Genomic DNA, 18,454 nt, shown 5'->3' on the forward strand with positions numbered 1-18,454 from the left:
TTTCTTTAAGGGATTTCTTTGGCCACACTGGTCGTACCTGTTGGAGTTGGCATGTTCGTTAATTATAAGTGGCCCAGACAGGCAAAGATTATACTTAAGGTATTTCAGCATTCAATATATAATGTCCTCTAACAAAAAATCCAAGGAAATACAAGAAGCAGATGTATGTATTAAAATACTAAATATACATTCATATAGAGCAAACAAAAATGTCAAAGTAGTTATATAATTAAGAATTTCCATTTGTATGAAAATATCTCATACCTCCCACCATTTAAAATAGACAAAGAGGGACAATTTAATTTTAGGAGTGGGAGTGGGAGTGGGGGTGTGAAATTTTAGGTGGCCTACTAATAACAATTTAATCACCTAAACTGTAATTTACAACAATGTATATTATTTACACAGACTGATTTCTAAACACATTTATTGTAGTTTAAAGACCCATTAGTGGGAGTATTATTGCTGTGGAGCTCTGTGATACACTCAGACACGCCAACAATGTGGAGCTCATAGAAAATGAGGGACATTAAGATAGAAAAGAGGTACAAATCTTTTTGGGATCAAAGTAGGGATTGTCCCTCTTAAGTAGGGACACTTGGGAGGTATGATATGTATCAATGGCAGCAGGTGAGGTTTCAAGATGGTGGGGCACCAGACTCCACCCCCAGATTTATACTCATGCCTATACGGTACAGAGATACTCATATAATTCAGAGAGTTGAGTAATGTTCATATAATAAGAGACGCTAGGCACAACCTAAAGATATTTATGAAATACATAGAGCTGAGTACAATACAATGATAAACATACAACAAACAGAGCTGAGAAAAATACAAATATAATACACAGAGCTGGACACAACACAATAATATGTATATAATATACAGAGCTGGGTAGACTGCAGAGATACCAATAGAAAAGGTAGAGCTGAGTAAAATACAGAGAAATAACACACAGAAATGGGCACAATAAGGAGATATTCCCAAACATCCCTCACAGCCAGGATCACTGTGATGGATTACAAAGAGCTGCAATACGGAGATCCCCACACAGTACATTTCTCTGTAAAATGGTTTAGTTTTACCTTTCTATTGAATATTGCTGTTGTTATTAAACATGTCAGCTACTCCATTCACCCTGAGCACACAGCGTGGACATGGTTAAAGCATCAAGATACTGATACACTCTGACCATGTCAGCAAATCCTGACTCACTATTAGCTCTCCGCACACAGTTTACACAGGGTTAAAGCAGCAGAATACGGAGAGATTCCTTAGTACATTGCAGCTGACAATATAATTAATCTGCAGTGGTAATATTGAGCCAAGAAGTAGCTGACATGGTTAATAGAATCAACAATCATTACAGATTTATAGATCAAATAGATTGAAATCAGAATCAGATCAGTCCTCAGAGTCAGAGCCCAAGTCCTGCAGTTTTTTTTTTTTTTTTTGTAAATATAATTTTTATTTCAAAATTATGAGCTTCATTCCGAGACGTGCAAGTCTCCACGTGTAGTTGTTAGCAATATTTAAGACTCAACATGAGTCCAACCATAGAAAAACAATAAAGCACAAATATAAACTCGTGGGCGCGCAGGCCCCATGTATTAGTGGACTCGCAGGTCCTCGTCAGTGATCAAGACTGCTGTGTCGTATTTCACATATCCATATTATCAGTAAACAAAAGAAAACAATAACAGATTCTTGTGGGCGCGCAGGCCCTATGAAGCTCAGAGCTCACAGGTGTATTTCAGAATTCTGCAAGCAATATTCGACTGGCCAGATCCGTAGTTATCATGAGTTAGGTCTGGTGGTATGTAGGATCGTAGTGGGCATTGCGGGTTCGGCCCCCGACCAGGTCTTCAGGTGTGTAGGTCGGTGAGGCCGATGGGCATAGTTGTGTGCATTAGTCGTCAGTGCCCAATGCTCGTGTTTATGCAGCCTAAAGTGTCTGCTTGCTCTTGGTTACATGTTTCCGTCTCTCTAGTCGGTCCGAAGTAGGGGAGTCAGGGAAAAAAGGGGGGGCAGGGTCCGGGTAGGGAAGGGGGGATAGGGTTAGTCCACTATCTCTGCTTTCGTTAGTCTTGGGGTATCGGTCGTGTAGTCCATAAGCATGGTCTGAAATTCCGGTTTCGTGGTCAACAGTATCCACTGCGTCCATATGTCTAGGTAAGTCTGCTGCTGTTTTTGCGGGCCAGCCGCGTACATGATAAGTTCCTCAACTGCTCTGAGGTCCTCCATTTGGGCAAACCACTGGGATAAGGGCGGGGCCGTTTTATTCTTCCAAAACTGTGGGATTAATTGTTTTGCTACATTAAGGATTCGGATCGTGAGTGTCTTTTTATATTTGGACGTGGGGGTGGGCGTATGGTGGAGCAGCATAGCTGCCGGTTCAAGGGGTGGGGGGTTATCTGAGAAGCGGGCTATGACTTGGTGGATAGTGCGCCAGAACGGTTGAATCAGTTCGCAGTTCCACCAAATGTGTAAGAGTGTGCCTATCTCCTTCTCACACCTCCAGCATAGGCGGGAGTCTTGAGAGTTTATGTGGTGCGCAGTAGCTGGTGTGTGGTACCATCTCGTGAGCAGTTTATAAGCAGTCTCCTGACTCTTGCTAAATGTTGAGCAGTGGTGAACATTATTGCAGATCTTTTCCCATTCAGGGGCGCTAAACGTCTTTTTTAGGGATTCCTCCCATTTCCCCATAAAGTTAGGTGTCTCTACTGGGGTTTGCATTTGGAGGAGGGAGTAGAGGTATGAAATTCCATGTGATAATGGGTCAGGGGCTGAGCATAGTCTCTCAAAAGCTGTGAGATCTCTGCCCAAAGCCTGTCCCTGCGGGAGGAGTTTTATGTAATTGCGTACTTGTGCATAGCGAAAACGCGTTAGGAAGGACTGAGGGGTCGCCCCACGTAACTCTGTCAGGTCTTTCAGTCCCCGGTTGGAACAGACATGTCTCAGTCGGGGTAGGGGGTCGTCCACTAAAATTTGCAAGGCCTTCGGGTCTAGGCCTGGTTGGAAGTCCGGGTTATGGGTGAGAGGCAGAAGGGGGGAGGGGTGCGTACTAAGAGCATGACGCCCCATACTCCTTCTCCATGCCGTCAGAGTCGCTTTTGTGTAGGGTGTGTAACGGGCTTCCCTCCCAGAACCTCCCGCTGGGAGCCATGGGAGTAGAGCGGCGGGGACTCCCGCTGTGTGTCCCTCAAGGGATTTCCACAGCTTGTGCACCCCTAGCTTGGACCATTCTACTATTCGTTGTAGGTGACATGTTTTGTAGTATAGCAGAAAGTCTGGGAGGGCTAGTCCTCCTTTGTCTTTGGGCCGTGTAAGCAGTGAGTATTTCAGTCTGGGTCTCCTCCCGTTCCACACGTAGGACCCCAGTGCTCCCCGGAGTGTCGTGAAAAAAGAGGTTGGGATCAGGATAGGCAAGGCCTGGAAGAGGTAGAGTAGACGCGGCAAAAAATTCATCTTCACCACCTGCACCCTACCTAACCAGGATATGTGGGGGAAGGCCCATTCCCTCATTTCTTTCCGAAATTGGGTCAGTAATGGGGTGAAGTTTGTCGCGTACAGGGTGGTTGCGCTCACTGTCAGCCAGGTACCCAGGTAGCGTATCTTGTCCGAGGCCCATTGGAATTTGTAGCTCCTGCGCAGTTGGTCTGCGCGAGGTATGGGTACACTAATGTTTAAGACATAGGATTTCGAGAAATTGATTTTCAATCCCGAGAGGAGTCCGAATGTGTGAAAGGCCTGGACTAGGTTGGGCAGGGAGACCTCTGGATGTGTGAGGAAAAACAGTAGGTCATCCGCGTAGGCGGCAATTTTGTGGTGTGTGTCTCCTGTGTGAATGCCGGTAATGTCGGGATGATGTCTGATGGTGTTCAGGAATGGCTCCAACGCTAGGACAAAAAGTAGCGGGGAGAGGGGACATCCCTGACGCGTACCGTTAAATATAGGGAACGGGTCTGTTAGGGCCCCATTGACCAGTACGTGTGCTGTCGGTTTGGAGTACAGGGCTTTAATCCAGCCCAAAAGGTGTGGTCCCATTCCCAGGTGTGTTAATGTCCGGAACATGTATTCCCAGTTGACCCTATCAAAGGCCTTCTCCGCGTCTGTGGAGAGTAGGAGAAGGCCCGTGTTCGTCTCGGTATTCCTATGCATCAGTGTCAGGGCCCTGATAGTGTTGTCCCTAGCCTCTCGACCCAGCACAAACCCAACCTGGTCTGCGTGGACCAGACCGGGAACATGCGTCTGGAGTCTAGTCGCCAGGACTTTTGCCAGGAGTTTTATGTCCGTGTTAATGAGGGATATGGGTCGGTAGCCGCCGCAGTGCTCTCGATCCTTCCCCTCTTTGGGGATGATAGTGATGTGCGCCATTAGAGCCTGTCCGGGGAGTTCGTGTCCCTCTCTGATCGCATTGAACATGTCTGTCAGTGGGGAGTAAAGTATGTCAGCGTATGTCCTGTAATATTTTAGTGGTAGTCCGTCGGGGCCCGGGCTTCTCCCTGATTTGGAGCTTTTAATCGCTAGCGCAAGTTCCTCCGTGGTAATGGGTTCTTCTAGTCGGTTTGATATGTCAGTCGCTAGGGCGGGGAGTGTGTGGGCCGAGAGGTACTCATCTATAGAGTCACGGAGTCTGAGGGTGTGCGTGTCAGTGTGCGGTCGTGGTAGGGAGTATAAGTCTGCGTAATATGATCGAATGATCTCCTGTATCTTGGTGGGGTGTCTGTGGAGGTTCCCGTCCTTGTCTCGAATGCGGTCTATGTATGTGTCCCGTCGTCTTTTGTTGAGCATGCGTGCTAGGAGCTTCCCACTCTTATTACCGTTTACATGGAAGAATGCCTTGTGTCGTAGAACTGCCCTATGATGTTGGGATTGTATGAGTGTGGTCAGTTCCCTCCTTAGACCTAACAGCGTGGCTTGGTGGGTAGGGAGTTGGAGGCGTTTGTTGAGGGTATCTAGGCTGTGTATGTCTGCTAATAGCGAAGTCATGCGTGCCTCCCTCTGTCGTTTCAGGAGAGCGCCCTTTTGTATGAAATGCCCCCTGATAACACTTTTGTGAGCTTCCCATCGTATGGTGGGGGACGTCTGGTCGCCATTGTGTGTAAAGTAGTCCCAGAGTGTGGTGTCTATGTCCGCAGTCAGTTCTGGCATGGCAAGCAGGGCTTCATTCAGCCTCCACTTAGAGACCCTAGGTCTGAAAAGGGGGGACTTCAGGGTGACCGACACCGGTGCATGGTCCGACCACGTTGCGGTGCCTTGATCAGCCTGGAGGGCCAGTGGGAGGTGATATTGTGAAAGGAAGAGATAGTCAATGCGAGTGTAGGAATTGTGCGGGTGAGAGTAGAAGGTATAGTCCCTTTCGTCAGGGTGTAGTGCTCTCCAGCAGTCCACTAGTCTCTCCCTCGTCAGTAAGGCCCTGATTGCCGCGATGTGTTGGGTAGGGACGGGTGAGCGTCCTGAGGAGGAGTCCCATTTGGGGTCTAGAGCCACGTTTAGGTCTCCCCCTAGGACCAATACCCCTTCAGCGAAGCGCCGCAGTGAGCGGAGTGTCCGGGCCAGGAAACGGTATTGTCTGCGGTTTGGGGCATAAACATTAGCGAAGGTGTAAAGCGTGCCCGCTATCTCCCCCTTTAAGAAGGTATATCGACCCTCTGGGTCGGTTTGTACATCTTTTTCTGTGAACGGGATGCGTCTATGAATGAGAATCGCAGTACCTCTGGACTTTCCCCCCTGAAAGTCGCTAAAGTATCCTATGGGGTAGTGGTGGTTCGTTAGTGTGGGACGTGACCCCTCCCTAAAATGCGTTTCTTGTACGAACACAATCGATGCCTTACGGGAGAGAAATTCCCTCACCGCTCCCGACCGTTTCTCGGGTTGATTAAGGCCTCTGGCGTTCAGGGACAGTATCGTGATGGGGGCCGGGGCAATGGACATGACCGGGGCTTTCCTAGCAGTCGTGTATCAGCGTAGGCTTGTCCGTCCGGCGGACAAGCGGGAGGGTGGGGTAGGGAAAAAGGGGGAGCACAGGAAGGCTTGGGTTAGGCGGGGGGGGAGAAAGTCAGGAGTCAGGAGTCACAGTCGGTAAGTCTGAACAAAATCGCTATAACCAGCGGTATCGGAAAAGAGCGAAGGGGGGCTGGAACCCCCCCGTCCGCTAGAGGGCGGAGGGGGACCGCTCACCTGATTCTGGTCGCTCACTCCTGTAGGGCAGTCGAAGGGGGTCCGGGAATCCCAAGTGAGTAGGGTCCAGGGGGTCAAGTGCGCTCTCAAAAAGGTCGTCACAGACCACTGTGACCTCTCGGGGCACCACCCAGTTAGGATCCATCGTCTCCCCGACTTACGGCACCATCTAAATAAAATTCAGCATGAGTGTCAACCTCACCATATAATGCAGTAAAAAACAGTAGCAATAGTATTAGCCATAACATAAAACACATCAACATTTCAAAATTACCCTCCCTCCCCCCCTCCCCCCTGTGTGGTAGAGCCCAGCAGGTCCACTGGCCTACAATTCCGCCTTCCTCCCCCCTCCCAAGTCCCTATCGCCCACCCCCCTCCCGCTCCCAGAGCTAGACATCCCCTCCTTCCCCAGCCTAATGTACCGATCTCAGTTAATCTAGAAGGCCCTTAAATGTTAGAATAGTAGAGAGTGGGGGGTCTTATAACGGGGCTATGAGGTGCGTTGTTCCTAGTGTTTTCCCTCTCGGGCCTAGGCCCTTCGTGGGTCCCTTTCCTCTCTGCGGCAGTGTGGGTATGGCACCCCTATCACCCCCCAGGGCAATCTTAGCTAGGTCTAATATTCCCCCCCCACACCCAAAGTGGAGGTACAGTTCCCATAATACTTGCTGTGACCAAATGACAGTCAAAGTTCACAATAACGGTGAAGCGCCAAGGGTGGTCTGCGGTGGGTGGTATAGTTCATAGTCTGCTAGTGTAGTCAGCATGGCGGTTCCGGAGGGGGGGGGGGTAACCTCCCAGGAATGGAGCGGGTTTCAGATGGGTGTCCCCACTGGTCTGGTCGTTTGAGTACGGGGAGGACGAATTCTCTGAGGGCGAGGGCCCGTATCCTGTGATCTGGGGGCAAAAGCGTAGAAGTTGAGTGGGTTCGGCCATGTCAGGGTTTCTGGCGAAAGGTGCAGCTCTCTTTGCAGCGCCTGGGCGTCTTCTTCCCCCAGGATCGTGAAGGGGCCGTTGGGCGTAGCAACCTGTAGGCCCGTGGGGAAGCACCAGCGGTACCTCATCTGGGCTGCTTGTAGCTGCCTTGTAAGGGGTTTCAAGGCTCGCCTAAATGATAGCGTGGCTGGGGATAGGTCGGGAAACAGGTGGACTTCCGAGTTTTCCAGTATTATTTTATCTGTGCCCCTTGCTTTGCGGAGGATTTCCTCCTTCAGTGGAAAGCTTTCCAAACAGCAAATAATGTCACGGGGTGGCCCGTCCGGGGGGCCCGGAGGCCTCAGGGCGCGGTGTGCTCGTACAAAGCTAATGGGTGTCTGGAGAGGTCGCACCAGCAATTTATTAAATAAGTCCAGCAAGGTGTCTTGGATCGGGCTTTTCTTGTCCAGCGCCTCTGGCACCCCTCTGATTCTAATATTTTGTCTCCTACCCCTGTTGTCCAGGTCCTCAATGTGGAGCGCCATTTGTTGTAGTATCTTGGTATGGGATTGCAGTCTGTCTGTGGTTGCTGCCTGAACCGCAGACATGTGGTCGCTGTCAGCTTCCAACTGAGTCACCTTTTGGTTAAGGCCTTGTATGTCCTCACGCATGGCGTGTAGCTCAGCGGTAATGGACGCGCGGAGTTCCGCGTTTGCAGTTTTCAGATCCGCTTTAGTGGGTAGTTGCTGCAGCATAGACATTATGTCGGGTAGGGAAGCTTGGGAGGTCGGCAGTGAGTGGTCACCCTGCGGGGAACGCGGGTGGGAAAGGCCGGAGGCCGTGGAGTCGTTCGAGGCCTGGTCCAGATCCGCCGGTGCCACGAGGTATGGCTTCACGGAGGGGGTCACAGTGCGTTTCGGGGTGTCCCCGGGTCTTTGGGTGCTCGATGTGCGGTGTGTTTTCCCCATTTTCGGCTATTATTAGTGCGGTCGGTGAGGTTGAAAGCTAGGCCGGCGGGGAGCTCTCAGTTTATGCTGCCATCTTCGCGGACCTCCAAGCCACGCCCCCCCAAGTCCTGCAGTTTAAAGCTTCAAACCTTTTCAACTAACCACAGCATTAGTGTCTCAGGTCTCCGCTGTAGAGTGACTGAGCACTTTAACCCCTTAAGGACCAAACCTCCGGAATAAAAGGGAATCCTGACATGTCACACATGTCATGTTCCTTAAGGGGTTAAAGAAGAAACTCAGTATGTGCAGTAGTAGTTATTAAAACTATTAGTGACAGGCAGCACAACGCACCATGTCAGAACCTTTCCCCTTTGTCACCCTTGGCTTTATATAAGTTAACAATATATTTGAGTAAATCGCCTTGCATAATCAGCCCTCAGGCAGTCACTAGGGCTATTGTGGGAGAGAAAAATATATTATACATTTACACTTGTCTGTGCTGCTTCCAAGATGACTTCTTGCTTCGCTCTCCTGTAGCCACTGTAACCCTACCTTCTGGTACTATCAGCCAATGATGGTCCCTGAATAGAGAGGCCAAAAGCAAACCTAACAGAATGGGCAGCTGGCTCTGCATGCACAAATGGTAACTCAATAGAAATTCTGGAAATTCCTTCTTAATGGACACTTGGCATGTGCAAAACCTTCTGAAACAGGGCAGATTTCAAACCAGCCCCGTTTTTTACATGCCTTGATGCAGGTGCCAAAAAGATTGTGGTGAGATTAAACACAATAAACTCCCCACAGTGCAGTTGGATAAAATACCTTGTGCATTACCTAAATATCTCAAGTTGGACAATTTAAAGTCCTCCTTAGGTACAGAAACTCAAGAAAACATGTTTCAACAACTATCCAAGAGTTCCTAGCTTGTAATGCAAATGAGCACAGATAGGCATTGATTTTTAGACTTCACATTGCATTTCTGCAGATACCCTTTGCAATGCCAATGTTTAAAACACTGTTTTTTAAAGCATACTATGGGTTGTGGAAACATGTTTTCTCGAGTTTCTTTAAATAAGGAGGACTTTTCAAAGTCCCACTTGAGATACGCAGATGATGCACAACCGTAATGTTCCTAACGTTTTTAAATAGGGTACAAGACACAACTGTTATATAGCTGTCAGATTAAGGTTCTGTCCAGTGCAATTTTAGCTTCAGTCATTTCCTTATCAACACACAAGAATCAAATAGCACAACTATGATCAGATTATCTTGAAAACTTTATTATGTATTATTATGTATGGATTTGGGGTGTAATGTGTACTATATGTTTGCCTTGTAGATTGGTTCTATTACAGGAGGAATTCTTATAGTAGCTGTTGCTGTGATCGGTGGAGTTCTTTACAAAGGATCTTGGGCGATCGAACCAAAGCTATGGATAGTTGGAACTATATTTCCAATTGTGGGTTTTACAAATGGTTTTGTGTTGGCTTGGTTATCCAATCTATCATGGAGCAGGTAAGTTAATATATTGATGTGATGCAGAGTGCATAAATAGTAGTAGAACACATATTTTCCCTATGTTTTGATTCCCTGTTGTAATTCACTTTCTATGCCCTTACTCACAAGGTGTATTGCAGTAGGAGTAAGAGAAAAAAACAGGAACAGCAAGACATATTACCAATCCTTTGTGTGACCAGGCTTAATGGAAGACATTTAAAGAGGTGAAAAGGCAGATTAGCATGGTTACAAAACAAGCCATATTCAGGATACCAGAAAGCTTCAGAATGATGAATGTGTCAGAACAGGGTAATGATACAATCTATGTCCTAACCAGACAGAAACACACTTAAAGGAAAACTCCAGGCACCAAAACAACTCAATCTAAATGAAGGAGAGTGACGCCTAAAGGGTCGCTGCTGAATGGTTGAGATTTAGCTTTCTAAAGTTTTATAAGCTCATGATTTAGTTGGGATATAGCTTTTATTCAGCTGTGTCGGAAGGTGGAATGTGTATACAAGGAAGGGATTCGACATAGCTAAACTCAGGCTGGTAGAAACAGCCATTGGAATTCTCATTGCAGCCTGCTTTTTGTGGATTGCAAATTCAGTATTCCTGAGCCCTTTTATCAGCTCTGCTTTTCTATGGTTTTTTGGTTGTTGTTTTTTTGTCCATCTGTGTGATTTATAAATTGGAAATAATTGTCACACTTAGCTGAAAGCAATGTCCCCACAAACAGCTTGCAATAAAATGCCAGCACGCTTAGGCTGCTAGCCAGGACATATGTGATTTTAGACCGGCTGTGTCTGATTTGTCCTTTTTTCACTATATTACTTGGTATCTATACCTCACAGCTTAGTAAACACTTTCCTCTCCTAATTAAAGAAAACACATTAACCCCTTAAGGACACATGACGTGTGTGACACGTCATGATTCCCTTTTATTCCAGAAGTTTGGTCCTTAAGGGGTTAAATATAGCATGATGTGGTTTGTGAGCAGAGAGTAACACCAAATCTATTATAACAACTGGTTACTTTAAATAAGTACAAAATATAGGATCTAGACTCAATGAAAACCATCAAGTCCTTGTAAAAAAAACGCTATTGGGAACTGTAGAGTAAAGAAATGTAATGCACTGTACAAAGGTCTAATGAGCATAAAGGTAGTCCAAGATTAGATCAAGCCTTGTACCATGCCAGCCGCAGCCAGCAGTACCCTTTCAATGTACAAAAAAACATTTTGTAAGCTCTAAAGTCTATGTACACATGGCAGATTGCCTGTCATTACAATTCAGTGTTGCAACAGACAGTGGCCATGCATATTAAAATGCAACACTGGAAAAAGCCAATGAGAAAACAAGAAACAAATAGCATAACATTGTTTTAGCATTCCATAAGTCTCTCATATTAGCAAGGAAACCTGGAAATCAGTGGGAGTTTGTTCATACGGGCATCTGGGGCACCACCCCTCCAGTTTTTATGTGGGGAAAAAATATTTGCAATAGTTTAGAAATACTAACATTCTTATTCTGGGTGAAGGGGTGGTAATCTAAAAAAACTGGGGGGAAAAGGTAGATTAACATACTCCTGCCATAGCCTTCATGTGTTTCAAAATAAAAAAGAATTGATGGCTGTATAGAAGAGTGAATCTTAGAAATAAGTGCACATGAAAAAAGCAAATTTGAAAATTGCCTACAGAGAAAAGCCCACACAGAATAATAGTAATTTTCAAGTTAAAGGGACACTGTAGTCACCCAGACCACTTCAGCTCAATTAAGTGGTCTGGGTGCCAGGTCCCCCAGGTTTTAACCCTTCACATGCAGTTTCAGAGAAACTGCTATGTTTACATTACAGGGTTAAGACAGCCTCTAGTGGCTGTCTTCCTGACAACCGCTAGAGGCGCTTCTGCGATGCTGGAAATGCGATATTCGCATCCAAATGTTTTGCATTTAAGAGCAGCAAAACATTTAATGATGATTATATCATAAATGAAAGTGTAGTTTTGGGTGAAAAACGCAAAAAAAAATAAGGAACAGTAATTTTGGCCAATTGATTACTAAAAAGACTGAACATGCCCCATTTTGAATAACCTGGGTTGTCTATTTTTTCAAATGGTTTGCCATAATGGGGATAATTTTCATTCTTGGGCTGCCATTTGGTCTCAAAGGCAATTTTTTATTTCTTTTTAAATATTTGTATTTTATTAGCATTAATACATATAGCATATAAGCTGAATATCACATATATAAGTAACTCACTTAACTTAGAACAGTGTTTGACAGCTCATCAGATGCCTTACATATGGCAACAGGTAACTATAGATATGGAATGGCTCTGGTGCCAAAGTCCCTTTAAGGCATGTAAGATAACCTACGGATTGTTCCCTCAGGCAGTCTTTCGTTAGGTCTCGAGCTGCCCTCTCTGGGGTCATTGGCCTCGGGTGATGCCTTCTTTTGGACTGTTGTTTCCGCTCCGGTCAGGGTTTGCATGTCTAAAGCCTTGAAGAATGGTATTGTATCTTTGCTGGATGTAAGGGTAAGAGTCTCCTCCCGCAGGGAACTACCAGGTATCCCCCTGCTCCCCAGCAGTATCTAATGGACAGGTCACAGTGCCTCCTAGCGACTGAAGCAAGCTTTCGTTTCTCCAGGAGAACTGAGAATGGGAGATCACTGTATAGTGTTGCAGTGTACCCCTCGAGGTGTACTGTGCCTATGTCTCTGGAACGGTTTAGAATGGCCGACCTTGCCATAACATCTCTGGCGACTGTAATGATGTCTCTGGCGGCCCTGGCTGGTGCTGTAGCCGACTTGCGAACGCAGAATGCTGAGAGGACATGTCTGAGCTCCCTGTGAGGCCCATTGAAGCGACCAGCCTCTGTACAAATGGGAGCAACTCCCTCTCTCCAAACTCTACGGGTATGCCCCTTATACGTATATGTAGCTGGGCATGTCTCAGGGTTTCCCTCTCCTCCACCACCTGTACCCTCCACTGTACCTTCCCTATCTCTGCTTGAGCCTGCCGGAGATCTGCCTTCCACTCCTGCCACAGGTCTGTTAGGAGCCTCTTGATGTAGCCTTTGGTGGACGGTGAGGAGTCATCATCTGATTCGGAGGATTGGTAAACTCTGCCTGGGTGAGGTGAGTCAGGGAGCTCCTCATCCTCATTTGAGTCCTCAGAGGCCTCCGGGATGCACTGAGCCTCAGGCCCCATCTTGGAGAGTGTTGGCTGTGCAGGTCTCTCAAATGAGAGCCTTATAACAGGCAGTTTGTGCGTTTACAGGCGCTGGTGTCGCTTATTTTTTTGCCCCATAGCAGTGGCTGTTAGATGGGTGCTAAGTAGTCCTCAAAAAGCTGAGTTTATTCGGGTTTATGTCTCTTTTTAGCAGGGCTGTATCGGAGCTATAGAGTATTGCATCAGTGCGGTGTCTCAGCCAGCCATGCTCCCCAATCTGGCAAATTTCAATGTGTAAAAACTGAAATTGGCAAGCTCTTTATTTGATCCTGTAGGTTTCTAAAACACCATGAAACCTGTACATGTGGGGCCAGGGACATATTAGCCACGAGGCAAACAAGGCATTTGCCTTGGGCGACATTTTCCAGGGGGCGGCTAACTGACAAGGCGGGCGGGCAGCACTGGCGAGGGAGCACTTTCCCCTGAGCGCTCTGCTCCCATCCCTCGCGCGCCGCAGAGTGATGCCGGGAGCCGGAATATGACGTCACATTCCGGCTCCCGGCATCACTCTGAAGCGCGTGAGGGAGCTGAGCAGAGCGCTCAGGGGAAAGCGCTCCCTCGCCAGCGCCGCCCTACCACCCGACTGACCGACCGCCCAGCAGCCCCACTAGACCCCAGGGAGAGGGAGAACTCCCCCCCCCAGCATTCCCAAAGGTAAGGAGGCGGGGGGGGGGGTTAAATAAATAAAAAGTGTATGTCTGTGTGTGTGTGTCTGTTAGTGAGTGAGTGTGTGTCTGTCTGTTAGTGTAAGTGTATGCGAATGTCAGTGAATGTGTGTGTGTATTTAGAAGGTCGGCTGAGGGGGGGGGAGGGGGCGCGCGCCTGGGTTTTGCCCAGCACAAAATCAGGATACACCACTGTGTGGGGCATTGTTGTATCTTTAAGACTTTACAGCATACAAATATGTGTGTTTTATTGCAGTAAAGGCTAAGAGTACCATCGCATTTACACGGTTTTATGCATATTAAATTATATTTCATATATAAATATAAGATGTGAAATGAAAGCCCTGTTCCTCCTGAATAAAATTATATATAATAAGTGTGGGTACATTTAATATGAAAGAGGTACATTATAGTTGAAGAGATATATAGCTATAGGTTTTGTTTTGGTCAGAACTTGTACAGTTGCTTCCGCCTTATAGGGTTGTAGCCCCCTTCATACACAGGCCACGTTTGTGTTACAATGAATAAGTATACTTATAACATGGCAAAATTATTATTTCATTATACTTGATAATATATGTATGGTACATTAACTTGTGCATGCATCCTTTACTTGAAAATCACTATATGTTAATATTATTCACTGTGGGCATTTTACTTTTTGGGCTTTATTTCCAATGTGGGTATTTTCCAATATGTGCAACGTTCCGTTTGAGCAATTTTTAATGTGGGAAATTTTCAGTGTGAGCAATTTTCTGTGTGGGCATTTTTCTTGTGTGTATTTATGGCAGTGAGGTTATTTCTGTGGGTAATTTTCATGTGTCCTATTTTCATGAGCGCTTTTTTCTGGTCACCTTTGAGAGCAACTAGTCATGTCACAAAAATAGGACAGATCTAAAATCTGTCCCGTTTCAGCAGGTTTTGCACATGCCTTAGAACAGATGGAGGTTACCATGTTTCGAATGCCTGGGAGGGTGGAAACATCTCACTACCGTGCAAAATAATTACAAATTCCAAAACTCCTAAACCTCCTGTTTTGGAGTTTTGGAATTTGTAATTAATTTGTACTTTGAATGTTATTCTCATTTCCATGAGGGAAGGTATACTTTTTATCCTCTCTATTCTCTATCATTGGCTGGTAGCACCAGGGGTGAGGATTCAGTGCCCACAGGAGAGAGAAGCAAGAAGCCACCTTGAATGTAGCAGTGAGATAGCACAGCAGCTGCATTGGGAATCCTCTGAATTTGTGTCCAGGTGCACGTACATCTGGTCTGAGGTCTGTGTGGTAGGAGGCAGGTACGCTAAAGTACCTCGGGGGAGCTAACGGATTGATTAATAGCCAGGAGGGTGTTCCATCGTTCTTTTATAAAAGTTCAGATTTCTTACAGAAATCAGCATTTTTGTAAGCTGGGGGTTAAACGAGGATACTCCTCATCCTCACCCATAAGGTGGTCCTTTAAATAGACTCAAGCTTTAACCATAGCCCTTGTTCTTAACATTAAAAAGAACTCTAATTCTTTTTTTCATATTTGAATATTTTTTCACTTTTTCCAACCCAAGTTACAAAGAAATATGCACAAAAAAAGAGAATAAATAAATAATATACAAAATGTAGAATAGTATATTGCCACATTATACATACATCCTACGATCTATTCTTCCTTATCACCTTCAGTAGCAATTTAATGTCCTTCTTATATATTCAGATCAGCATTAATCCCTTATATTAAATAAACATTTATTTCTTATACATTCTAATACAACTTCTACATATCCCGAATCTTATTGAGTTGAATTTTAATCATTCCTGCCCTAATTATTATTTATTTTGGTTTTAATCAGAAAATGTGCATAGCAAAAAACAGACAGCTTTGATCTAGTGAGTTTATAAATTAATTAACATAATAGAAAAAAAAGACACAAAAGTTACTGTAGTAATGATTTCTTCTATGTATGTACAGTTCCAATTTAACTTATGGTATTTCCAACCAAATGTCTATATTAATCATCTTCCACTACTAGGATCTCTATCGATTTGAAAGCTTATATAATTTTGTTTTATACCACCCACTTTAGTTTATATTAGCTATCTATCTATATATAGATATATATATAGATATATATCTATATATCTATATCTATCATTGATTTCCCATCACTTCCTTCTAAATTCCCCTCGTTTCCACCTTGCCTAGATTTTATCAAAGATATCTTGTTGGATTTTTATCCTGTATGCCATCTCCTCGTAGGTTTTAGTGATAGAGATATTTTCCCTTATGCATATGCCCAACAAGAGCTCTAATTCTAACAAACAATGCAATATAAACAAATAAAAACAATCATTTATCATGATGTTTCCAGAAACCCATAACCCATAGTTCATGGTTCTACTGGTACTATGGTTCTACTATATATAATATAATGTATATATACACACACACATATATATATATATATATATATATATATATATATATATATATATATATACATTAAAACATGTATTTAGTTTTTCATTATTTTTTCATTTGCACCAATTCTTTTTAATTTTATTCACTTTCTTTTGCACAAACTCACTTAAGAAGTTCATTGCCATATTTATATGTCATGTTTACTTCTATTGGAAGATGTATGTAAAATATAATTAGGAATAAAGAATCATTTTTAAAATTCTACATTTTAGAAATGTCAAGCCATAAATAGAACCAATTTTTCAAAGTCAGTGCATTCCCTTTGACAATGATAAATTCAGACAACAATAGACCTAAATTCTGCCAAGTTCCAGTTGAGACAAATGTACTAAGTGTTATAACAATAGTGAACACAGGAGTTGATATTTAGTACATGGTGTAAGAAAAAGCATATAAAGAATATATTTTTTTCATCTTAATAGATGCCGAACAGTGTGCCTGGAAACAGGTATGCAGAATACACAGCTATGTTCAACAATAGTCCAGCTCTCATTTCCACCTGAGCAACTTGCCAAGGTTTTCACTTTCCCGCTGATCTACAGTATTTTCCAGATCCTGTTAGCCCTACTGTTTATGGCAGGTGAGTCAATTTGTAAAAGTGATTTTTACATTTAACTATATAAATAGTGTTATGCAAATAAGTGAAAAGTATACCCTTTGCCTCTAGAAAAATACACAAATAAAACGTCAATAAAATTACTCATGTAATAAATGCAACAGACTAAATAATAAAGTCCAATAATAGTCTGTGCAAGTCCCTTTGTTCCCGATGTTTTCTTTTATGGTGTTACTCCATGATCAAATAAATATGAAAATGAAAAGAAAAAAAGGGGTGAATTAGTGATATACCATTTCACTACAAAAAGGGAATCCTTTGTACAAATAAGAATATTAATAAATTGACTTTATTGGAATCTTAGCTGGAAGCTAAGTATCAATGTAAAAAACTTCACATAAATTAAAATTGGATTTAAAACAAACTCCAAATATCTTTAAATGAATTAATCCTTTTGCATTAATTGTGGCATAGCTCTATCTATTTTCCATGATCTTTAGTCTTATAAGCTGTTAGATTCCCTATGTGATAGGTGATCTCACTTTATAACTCCATCCCGCATTCCAGTGACATAACACAACTATCCAATATGTATACACCTTTAAATCAGAGAATACAGATTTGTAATTGTATCTAGTAAACTACTTCTCTTTCTCATATTAGCATTATTTTTATGATTATTATTTTATTGTTGAGCATTTTTGTATTTTGTGGAACTATATTGTTGTGAATTAATATTAATAATTGGAAGAGAGTTATACCTACTTGTATAGTATTCACTGCAAAACATCGGATTGTGAATACCATTTTTAATACATTTATTTTTTAAATACAATTATTTTTTTAAATACATTTATTTTTATACATTTCTAGTGCACTGGTACTACTCCCTTGGTTAGAAAGCACCAACAATAAAAAGTGTACCGATACATGACTGTATATTGTAGAAATGCCCTGTGAATTATGTCTATATAATGATAGTTGAAAGAAAGACAGTTACGTTTAAATTTGTATCCAGCGGGAGTAACCATGGCGACACATAGTAACAAAAATGTAACATTGTGAGCATGATCGCAAATAAGAATTTGAAAATATGTGTTAGACTATTCACATTGTACTAGTAATGATTGTTATGGAATTCCAGAAGTTTGAAACACCGTTTATGATTAAGTGTTAAATGAAAATCAGAGTCCGCTATAAAAGCGGCAATTACCTGAAAAGTCCGCATCCATTGATAAAGCCGTTGGAACGGAGAAACGCGTTTGGAGGGACACAACTCACATCACAGAAAGCCAGCGCCTGGGGAGCATTCACCTTCACTGTTACCAGCAAACTAACATCTGAACTGCTGATTTCGGGACGCCGAGAACAGCATAAGGTCTGCACCCAGCACTTTCTGTACTAACTAGTAGGCATACCGTAACAAAGCCTTACTATTATTCATTTAAAGATATTTGGAGTTTGATTTAAATCCAATTTTAATTTATGTGAAGTTTTTTACATTGATACTTAGCTTCCAGCTAAGATTCCAATAAAGTCAATTTATTAATATTCTTATTTGTACAAAGGATTCCCTTTTTGTAGTGAAATGGTATATCACTAATTCACCCCTTTTTTTCTTTTCATTTTCATATTTATTTGATCATGGAGTAACACCATAAAAGAAAACATCGGGAACAAAGGGACTTGCACAGACTATTATTGGACTTTATTATTTAGTCTGTTGCATTTATTACATGAGTAATTTTATTGACGTTTTATTTGTGTATTTTTCTAGAGGCAAAGGGTATACTTTTCACTTATTTGCATATCATTTACTCAATAGGTTGTCAGGTTTCCTATTATATATACCCTCCTCCTTAGGAAATTAAGTAGCGCTCCACTTTTTGCACACTATATAAATAGTGTTGTCGCAAACCCGGAATTTTCGCAAACTTCCGCAAATGTTCGCGAACCGGCGAACCGCGCGAACCGCCATTGACTTCAATG

At 43.5% G+C, this 18,454-nt stretch overlaps 1 protein-coding gene across 1 annotated transcript in view; it reads left to right on the plus strand.

Annotated features, from left to right (window-relative positions):
• The window catches only part of SLC10A2 (solute carrier family 10 member 2), a 47,925-nt gene that overhangs the window by 11,173 nt on the left and 18,298 nt on the right, over positions 1–18,454 (plus strand). Inside the window, exons 3-5 of the mRNA XM_063444672.1 lie at positions 11–99; positions 9,385–9,560; positions 16,332–16,489. Of these exons, the coding sequence (XP_063300742.1) occupies positions 11–99; positions 9,385–9,560; positions 16,332–16,489 (423 nt within the window). The remainder of the gene's footprint in view (positions 1–10; positions 100–9,384; positions 9,561–16,331; positions 16,490–18,454) is intronic.

This window comes from Pelobates fuscus, chromosome 1 (genome assembly GCF_036172605.1).
Source record: "Pelobates fuscus isolate aPelFus1 chromosome 1, aPelFus1.pri, whole genome shotgun sequence".
NCBI lineage: Eukaryota > Metazoa > Chordata > Amphibia > Anura > Pelobatidae > Pelobates > Pelobates fuscus.